At 35.2% G+C, this 10,179-nt stretch overlaps 1 protein-coding gene across 2 annotated transcripts in view; it reads right to left on the bottom strand.

Moving 5' to 3' along the window:
* Positions 1-10,179, bottom strand: part of LOC108748426 — a 177,616-nt gene that overhangs the window by 39,168 nt on the left and 128,269 nt on the right. For both annotated transcript variants that reach the window (XM_018486601.1, XM_018486599.1), the window contains exons 3-4: positions 3,342-3,655; positions 2,362-2,541 (exon numbers count right to left, since the gene is read on the bottom strand). In XM_018486601.1, the coding sequence (XP_018342103.1) occupies positions 2,362-2,541; positions 3,342-3,655 (494 nt within the window). The remainder of the gene's footprint in view (positions 1-2,361; positions 2,542-3,341; positions 3,656-10,179) is intronic.

Below are 10,179 nucleotides of genomic sequence, written 5' to 3'. Positions count from 1 at the left end.
CACGATTTTTTATATATACGTATAAATATACATATATAATAAATAAAGGTAGAATTATTAAATTTATTATTCAGCTGTCGTTCGTGTTGCGAACATGTCTCGTGCAATAATGTACGTGATCATACAGTCTATTCACTAACTTTTATTTCTACACCCGATCATGCCTTCATTATTCAAAGCTTTCAACAAGCCAAGTGGCGTAAACAAACGTTCTCGATTTCGCGAAGCCGGACACTTTGGGGCGATAATGGGCGCGTTGTTGTACGAAATGGGCATTACATTAGGCGGTCTGATTTTCAGTTTAATGGAGTTCCGGAAGCGTGAAGTTTAATGGAAACAGTGGGGTCGCAAGCGCAGCTGCGAGCAACTCTCCTTCTCGGGGGGGTTGAAACTGGCTCTTGATAGCTACTCGTGAAAATGCTTCGCGAGAGAAATAAAATGACACATATATTATGGTAAATGTATAAACCGCAAAGACTGTATGTGACAAATAACGATTTAGATTGTTTGAATAAAATTTAGAACTTTTAAGATAATATTTATATCAATATTATCTCAAGAAGAGTATTAAATATCAAGAATAAGAAAAATATACACTGGATTAATTAAAATTCATTAACAATAAGAAATTACATTTTTAAATTTATATTTATAATTGAATTGAATAATATTTTTATTAATTTACGTTGTGTAAATTACCTTTTATTCCATCTTTATATAAAATGAATTGATAAATCTGTTGGAAGCATTAGCAAGTGTAGATTACGTTATCATAAACGCTCAAAAGTCAAAGAAGGAAAGGTAGGTTGGTGAGAAAATGGTGAGAGAGAACGAGCTGCGAGAGGGTATATATATTGGATTAGCGACAGAAGTTTGGTAATTAAGTGGTAAGTGAGGCCGAGTAAGGGGAGGAATTTAGTAGGCGAGTCATCCCTTTGCCCTATAGGAAAGCGGAAGTAGAGGTGACACGAGTCAAAGAGAGGTCGAAAGCAGAGAGGTGGATGAAGTGGAGTCAGTGAAGCAGGGCGATAGGATGGACTGTAGGCAAAGATAATTAGCGAGTTAATATGAGTCGTTGCTCCTTGAATTTCGTTACCGCGAGTACCATGCTGTGGTTAGAAAAAAGATTTTAAAAAGTCTGAGAATCTTTGAGTCAATTAAATTATTATTCATATTCGAACAATGTGTAATCTTCTCGATATTACTATTAAATATAGTCTTAGCTTGAAGCGATAATTTAATTTTAAGATCTCACTAATTATCCGCGATTTATCTCTGTCCAGTGAAGGATCGTAAAAATCATACATTTTTATCTATTTAAAATTTATGTTTAAAGTACTTGTAAGATTTTCTGCATGATAAATCTTATAAACTTTTTAAAATAATCTTTGTCATAAAATACTTAACTGACTCTCTGGTGAAAAAATTGTAAAAATATCAGTTTGACAATAAAGCAAAGAAGATAGTCTCACCAAGATAGGTTCGATATTCGCAGGAATGCAAGGTGAAGAAGAGCGAACCTGTTTGCATGGCTTCGGAAAATAAATATTTGCGTTGAGTCGAGCCACTCTTCTTGCGCGTCGAAAATGTATTTAATGTTAGCAGTGAGGAAAAGGATATAAAACAATTCAGCAATTGCATTTGGGAACAAATTTGTCGGAGGCGAAATATAGTTTTTTTTCCAGATGAATATTTAAAGTGTATTTTGTCCTCCAATTTATGAAGATCAACGAAAACGTATAATTTCAATAATATATCTCCTGCTCGATATATGATAATTGGCACATAAAATAATGCCCAGTCTTGTATTGTATTATCGAGACCATATTATCGAACAAGAAGAATTATTAGATTGTTTAAACAGCGAATGCAATTAATCAGTTTTATGCTGAAACTGATATTGTCAGGACATTTATTACGTAGCGTATCAATACCGGGAAAATAAATTAATGGCTATTACTGAAGCTCGATGTTCTTTTAATGGGCTGCTGCTGTACGACTATTTTACCAAACAACAAAAGAGTTCTCGTGAAATCGAAGCATAAAATGCATAAAAGAATGAGATATTATCGTGCCACAGAAACGACAATCATGTAATTTACATATTCCTAATTTCTTGGAAAATAAAACTATTTTGAAGTAATTTTCGTACGAGATTCATTCATCTTATTACCTTTTTACGAGTACCTTCTACGAGTAGAAAAATTTTCGATTTTTATACTGTTTCGAAGTAATTAATGCCGCAAAGACGAGTTTATGTAAAAATTTCATTTTTACTGAGTTAATCAATTTATTTCACACGATGAATTAATGTGAAGAAAATAAAGGATCGCAACGTATACGAGGATATGAGATATGTACCTTGGTAAATGTGAGGGTAGCTATCGGCGGCAGACGAGGTAGATTCGGATAATAGAAGCTTCCCGCGGGATGTGCCGGATATCGGGATGTGATCCTGTAAGCGATTCCTTGGGGCTGCGTCGGCCAGTTGGCAGCCGTGAATGTGAAGCCGTTATCCGTGCCCCCATCCAGCGGGTCGAGCTGTTGAAAAAGGAATAGTGGAAGATGGTTTAAACGGACGCATTTTCCGAGCATTCGTGGATTTTAGCAAAATGACAGAGTGCGCAGTAATATTCGCGGAGGTAGACGCATAAATTATATTTCGCGACCAGTAGTGCTCAGATATCTGACTTTCCGCGGGGCGATTTACATTTTGTATACATATTTCGTAACATTATACGGCCGTAGTGATCGCCCGAAATGTATTTTATTCAATGGCTGAATAATTGAACAAGTAATATAGGCGTAACGAAAAATTAGTGTTTTTATTATTACTTTTTTTTATTATTTTACTCCTTTCTTCTGAAATCGGGATCTTTTTTGTCCAGCCCGAATTTTTTTATTTTAGGCTTTCAAAAAATGTGAAAAAATTCATATCTCTTTGAGTTACACAACATCTCTATTACTTTACCAAATAGATTTTTAACTCAATGTTAAAACTTTTATTCAATAAAAATTGAAATTTAAGCAGAAATAAGGAAAAAAAAATAGAGAGCATTGAAAAATGCTCCTCTCTCTCTCTTTATTTAAGAAATTTTAGAGTGAATTTCGCTCATGCCAAAAAAACCTAAATTGCAGATGGAGAATTAACAGTTCAAATTACGTAAAAATGAATAAGGCTAAATTTGTATGACAATTAAAAATAGCATTGGCATTTTTGAGAAAGTACAGCTACATTGCATTGTACAATACTCAGCATCGCAACCATTTAATTTTCTCTTTTCGAGAGAAATTTCGATCGCAGACACATTGAGTTTCATATTAATGCTAAATGTAATTACCTCCACGGTAACGGTATCGACCCAATTGCCCTCGACGCACAGTTGGAAGGAATCCACGCCTACGAACCAATCGGGACTAGGATTGATGCGCGCCATAATGCTAATTAGAGTATGATTGCCGTCCAAAAAGGCCCGAGTGACACTCGTGCCTTCACCTTGAGGAATCGGAGGTCCTGTGAATGAGTGAAGGCTGTTGGGCGAATCCCCATCCGTGTCCAATCCATCGGCTCTTCCGGTTTCTACATATAATCTGGCACCCGTAGACAATCTTTCCCCCAATCTATATAGAGTGTAAGTTGAGTCGTGCGTTCGACCTGCAAAAAGGATACAGTTGGACCTTTATTACAATAACTCGTGTTAAAATATTTTCAATTTAGTTGTATAAATTTAAAATATTTTTAATACAAAATTTTTGTGATAATGACGACAGAATCAACTTATTGCAAATCGATACTGGCTACGTATATTACACATATACATTTTGAAACAAACGCCACTTTAAATACTTTTCAAATGAATATTTCATTCATTTGAAAAGTATTTAAAGTGGCGTTTGTTTTTGATGTTGTGAAAAACGATGTTGTGCAACGATTATACCGTTAATCGTTATCTGACTAGCGATGAAACAACGACCGCGCCGCGATGCAAATGCGTTTAACGATCAATTACCCTTGCCAAGTATTCCGGAAACCGTTCGTCGTTCTGTTTTCGTTGCTCTGAACGCGCTAAGTAGCACGTGTTTAAGGCACTTCGTTAACGGCGGATTCGTTGCTTTTGTCGCGAGTAGCGGCCGCGGACGACGGAAGTCGCTCTCGAGATAGCCGAATTAATGTCGAGGGAGAGAAAGAGACAGCATTGAATTTATAGTCAATTAATGTACCGCTCGAGACTCGTTGTCCGCTACTCCGGAAATAATGCGCCGTCCCATCAGAAACCCTGTGTGCATACACACGTACACACACTGAGTCCCGGTGCGACACACTCATGCAAGCGCGCGTCTACAGCGCAATCCTGAAAAATCCCTCGGACAATCTTCTCTGACGTGCTTCACCCCGTGTCTCGTCGGTTTCATCCCCCTCCCCCCCCCGCCCCTGGACCGGCATTCATCGTCACGCACGATTTAACGTTCGATCGATGGCGAATAAACGACGGCCGGGTGTCCCGCGCTGCTGAAAAACTAACGTCGCTTCAAACGGAATTGCGGCCGGTATTGTGCACTACACAGCCTGCTACTGCAGCTTCTATCGCATACCCCGTCCATTTGCTTCTTTTCTTCAGACCTTTTTTACCGAGAACCCGGAATTTTAATCAGAAATCGACGAAACACCCGGCGCAATTAAACACCACGTGTCGTATTTCTCGGAAAACTTGAGTACTTTTTGCAATACTGGTCGTATTTGAAATAGGATAAGCGTAAAAATTTCACATTTGATATACAAAAGCTAACTATTTTAAATCAATTAATTTCTATTTATGATTGCTTATCTAAAATTAATTAATTAAATTTTCGATTAATTTTCCCGTTTGCGAAGTTTCCTATATATTCCAGCAAAGAGAAAATTAATTTCGGATTTGTCAAAGGATAATCATGGTGAAATACTGCGCGAACTTTCCAAAATATACTGTATGCCAGTTTGTTTTTTATTGTGTCCAGTTATTCGCCAAAATGTTGCACGATGTGGTTTCTCATTCCATTCGAACAAAACCGAAACGTAGCTTTCAAAGGGATCGAAATAGTTCCCGTGCCGCAGTGGTCCCGCTGAGTTCGAAGGAGACGTAATTAGTTACGAAATTAGTGGAAACCGCGAGGGATATGGACTGCGTGCGTTGGCAGACTTTACGCAGAATACGAAACAAGCTGCGTAATTCCGATAGAAACTGTCAATCATTTACGTCGCTTCGTCGTAAAAATAAAAAACTTAAATTCGATCATGGAAGAAATTCGCAACATATAAATGTCAAAAGCAGATATTCATATAATCCATTTTTATTTAAAGATCATCTTAAATAATGTTAAATTTTAAAATACCAATACGGTTCTGTAGTTGGTTTTTATGCTACTTTATAAGATTGTAGATTAAGACGGTCTTGAACACAAACTATAGAGAGAATAAAGAAACGAACTTCTACAGAAATAAACTTTTACAGATTTTATCGAATACACATAAAGTTAGTTTCTAGAAATACAATTTTTTTACTATTCAGAAAGTAACATGGTCAACGTTGCCTTATTCATGTTTTCTGCTTTGTTTATAGTTATTCAAATCATGCCTTATTTAAATGAGAACGAAAAGTTCTTTCTTCGATTTAGCATACGTTCTTCGATTTTAGTTAAATCTGAATAAATCCATCTTTGTACAACGCGCTCCTGAATTAATCCAACAGACTCGGTCAAAGTATTACATTGCCTTGCTCACGAAAGTAAGCTGAAAAAGCTATTAAAGTCGACTCATGGCTTAAATTGGCCTCATTAATTAAATTAATTAGTATTGACCTGTTTCTCTCACAATCCAATCTAATCCCTGTCTGTCTTGTGGCGTCTTCTCTTCCACCTTACTCTCACTCGTCTTAGGTAGACAGAATTTATGAATGAATATTATCCTCATCTCTTTGAAGCTCCATCTGTCTCTAACCGGTTGGTAATTTCATCAGAACTTAAATAGACGTTGATTCCATTCCGCAAATTATATTCGCAAATAGTAGCGTTTTATTAATTTCGCTCGATGCCAGCGGCGACGCTTTTTCCACTTTGTTCTTTGCGTGGTCTTATATTAATAATTATTATTCAAGAAAATCTTTCTAAGTATCTGTTCTTTTTTTAATTTTCACGGATTGTCAAAATAAAAATCAGCTCACGGAGAAAAATGAAAATAAATATAAAATGTCAAACTATGTCTTTCTTTCTCTTTTTCAGTGAGATTTAAAATATAATCACAGGTTAATATTCTCAATTTTGATCTGGATTTATCCATTTTTCTGACACAAGCCATGAAAGATATATGTGATGTCAATACAGTATGACTCGCGATTCGAATCGATAGATTCTCGTGATCAACCGAGTATTTTATTGTACGGAGAGAATTTTCTTTTAAAATTTACGCTCAAAATATGGTAATTGTGGTACAATATTATAAAGATTTTTATCATGCACTTCAGTAAAATTGATCAAACTTATTTTACACTTTATTGTAGTTTTATTAATGAATGAGAGAGATTTACTGTATATTAAAATTCTTTGAAATACAATGTTGTCCCACCACTGTCATATTTTTACGGTAAGTTCTAAGAAAAAATTTTCTACGTGTATAAATGAATACTGACAATTTTTTCTATATATGTGAATTTTCTGTTGTTTTGTCGCTATTTAATAAGAATCTAATTATTGAGAGATATTTTATGGAAATAACATATAACAAATTTTGTTGTCAATACAAATATCGTGATTTCGCATGAAAGTTTTTTGTAAAATAAATAAGAAATTCGATTTGATCAACCTATCGAAACCTCTGCTATTCGCCTAAGAGATTTCTCTCTTTTTTTTTTACATTCGACAACTCTCGCGACATATTCGAACGGTAAGAACGGGGAATGGAGAAGCTTGGAACGAAGATTGACGACACGACGGACGCGAATGGGCCGCGGTTCAATTCGCGAAATTCAATGTCGCTGAATTTAAACTTCTAGACGGTGAAATCAATCCACCTAATGATCGTCATAATTCACCCTGTCAAAGAATTCGCGAGGCGACGAGCTGCTTCCTTTCACGAGAATTGTATCGTTAAAGCGAAAGACAGCAAAAATATTGCATTGTCTTATCAAATAAACGAAACATAAATTTCTATTTATTTAGTAGAGAATTTATTTGTCAAAAATTCATAAATTCGATAATGTATTCAGGAAGGCTTTTAATACTATACGGAAAGAACGATTTCGCTAAAATATCTGAAAATTTAGGTATAGATACAGATCTAAAAAAATATTGTATATACTTGTATATATAATTTTGTTGAATTGTCAAAAGAATTCTGTAGAAAACTCAAACATAATAAGCAATACTGCAAAAAAATGTTGACACTCTAGCAATCAATTTGAATAGCCTATAATTCTTTTGATAGTCCAACAAAATTATTTTTAGAGCTGTTTTGAACTAAATTTTTAAATACTTTAGCAAAACTGTTCATTCCGTGTAGTTCTTGAAACTAATTTTAATATATTTGTTGATAATGTTTTGATTTTTGATGGATCGGATAATCGCTTTTCTGAGGATCGTCTAAGATTTAAACGAGCATCTCTCTGCACTTTCCGCATAGTATTCAATTTTCATACCGGTACTATATCAAAGCCTACGTCTTAAAGCGGTCGAATTCCTGATGAACAAGAGGGATAAGAACAATGTCGGTTAGGGCGAGACCTTTTGGATTGGCTCATGGCGCTTCATTCAACGAAATCGACCGGGTCGTAATTGAAATGCGAACAAAGCTCGCTCGTGACAATACGCGACCTTTAATTAGTGCCGCGAAGAACGCGCCGACGACGATGAGCTGAGGGTCGGTTCGTTGCCGAACTTATCCGTTTCCGTAAGTTCAGGAAAGCTTAGAGCAAACAAGCGTGATTTGACAAATTACACGCGATCGCGTCGAGGAGACGGAGCCGTTCATTTCGGTGGCTAAAGAATGGACGTACGCGTCAACATCGAGATTGATAAATTCGCGGCGAACGATGGCAGGGGTAGAAGTCGGATTGATAGTCGTGCGCAGAAAGGGGCAACGAGTTTCGTGTCGGCTGGCTGTAAATGTTTCCAGTTCCTTCAGCGGAGGAGCTGGAAAGTCCGGATTATACTCCAGACTGAAAATCCGAGTAGGAAGACGCTCTACCTCTTCCGCCGGTAGTTCTTTGTTCGTCTTCATCTTCCTCGGAATTGGCGTCTGAAACAACTTTTCAACTTCCTCGGAAAGGAGCCGAGAGGCGGCGATCACGGTCGACCTAGGTCACGAAGAGATTCCGTGCCGGAATAGCGATAGTATGAGAGAGATTGTTATATTCGAAATTCGATCCATAAAACTCTCATTCTGGATGTTCGAGCAGCTCATCGAGCGTGTGAAAATTATAAGAGTATAGATACGCGCCGGATCTCGACAAGAATGTGCGATACTGCAGTTCTTTTTACTGTAGATTTCTGTTCTCTCTATCCCATCTTATTCGACACATTCTAATATTTTTAGAATTTTATTTTATCCGCACTGTCTATTATCTGTATTATCTCTTAGGAAAGTGCGCTTCCGCGTTTTGTTCTTTCATCGGTTAAAGATCCGTTTATGTGCACCTAGAGAGAAATAGTATCGTGAAGGAGAACTTTTACTACTGTCGTCGTGTCTATTTAAGACAATGGGTGTTTCGTACGTTTTCGTTCGTACTAAACTGTGTGAGGTATTATCTTCAGATGCATAATTTAACTGTCATAATATATTTTTTTATTCATTTAACCTGAGGATCAAATACTAGCCTTTATTATCTATTCAGCAGACTTTGATATTATCTTGCACATTTTATTTCAATTGTGTAATGATTATCGTTTAAAAAATCTGCTCGTTTTTTAGTATTTTTTAGTTCTATATATAGAATTAGTATTATTAAAAAAAACATTTTATCACTATTGCTACTCTTTAAGGTTATAATCACTTTTTAACGCTTGTAGTACGTGAATTAACGTTAATATAGACATATAATTAAACTTTACACCGTTAATTATCGTAGCTCAATTTCATTAGACACTGTACTAGTGCAATTCTGTTATATTTTTCTTCGAAGCATTGTACCGTGTTACGCGCTAATATTCCTTTATTTTATCTGCCCAATTATGCTTTTGCTGATTCTTTCTTATCTTGGTCTTTTATTTCATATTTAAATTCTTTATGTATTTATAATTTAAGAGAATTAGTGAAATCGATAACAATTTTTATTTATCGCCGTTTTTATATTTCCGCTACGATTCGGCATTACGCGAATATATAACTTAAGAACTGAACTGGAATATATATTTATATTATGTAGTAATATTGACACAAGTTTTCCTAATCGTGATAAAATAACTTTAGCCGTACAATGTCGTACTTTCATTTTCTTTACATATTATTTTCATCTTTATTGAATGTGAGGTATTTTAACTTTTATATTGTCGACCAGAAAATCTGTTGCATCTACAACTGATTTCTTTTCCATTGATTCCTTACGCTGAAACTTTTTCTAAATTATATTTTTATTGTAATCTTTTAATTATTATTTTACTATTTTACCATTTTTCTATTAGAATTTTGCAAAATAAGAATTTGTATAGCGTGCAGTTTAATCTTTTTTGACAAAAGATATTTTTTTCTAAACAAAAAGTATTCATTTTGTTGTCTTGTTTATAACATTTAAAAATTATTTTCATTATACGCTATAATAATTATATGAAGAAAGAGGAAAAATTAGTTTTGTCAAACTCCATTTGAGTTCTGCCACAAATGGAAATTTTTTATTGATCAAAAATTTTGTATTAAAATGTATGATATCCATTAAATTTAGAGTTATTAACTATTTATTTGGCACGCATATTTTGGTAAGCACGTTCTTATTGTTCTACGAAGAAGAGAACACAAGGAATGGGTCGCTTCATCTTCGAAGAATTTAATAGAACGTCACGAGACCCTCTTTTAGCATTGTTGCCAAAATAGGTAATAATGCCAGTAAATTTTCTTTGTACATACAAAGCGATGCTCTTATGAGACTATATTCAATTACTTTCGTGCAATGCGATTATATTGTTTTGTCTGATCTAATTCGTAGTTAACTACTTGAC

This window comes from Trachymyrmex septentrionalis, unplaced genomic scaffold (assembly GCF_001594115.1).
Source record: "Trachymyrmex septentrionalis isolate Tsep2-gDNA-1 unplaced genomic scaffold, Tsep1.0 scaffold22, whole genome shotgun sequence".
NCBI lineage: Eukaryota > Metazoa > Arthropoda > Insecta > Hymenoptera > Formicidae > Trachymyrmex > Trachymyrmex septentrionalis.
Note: the sequence above shows the minus strand (reverse complement) of the source record. Positions and strands in the feature narration are given on the sequence as shown.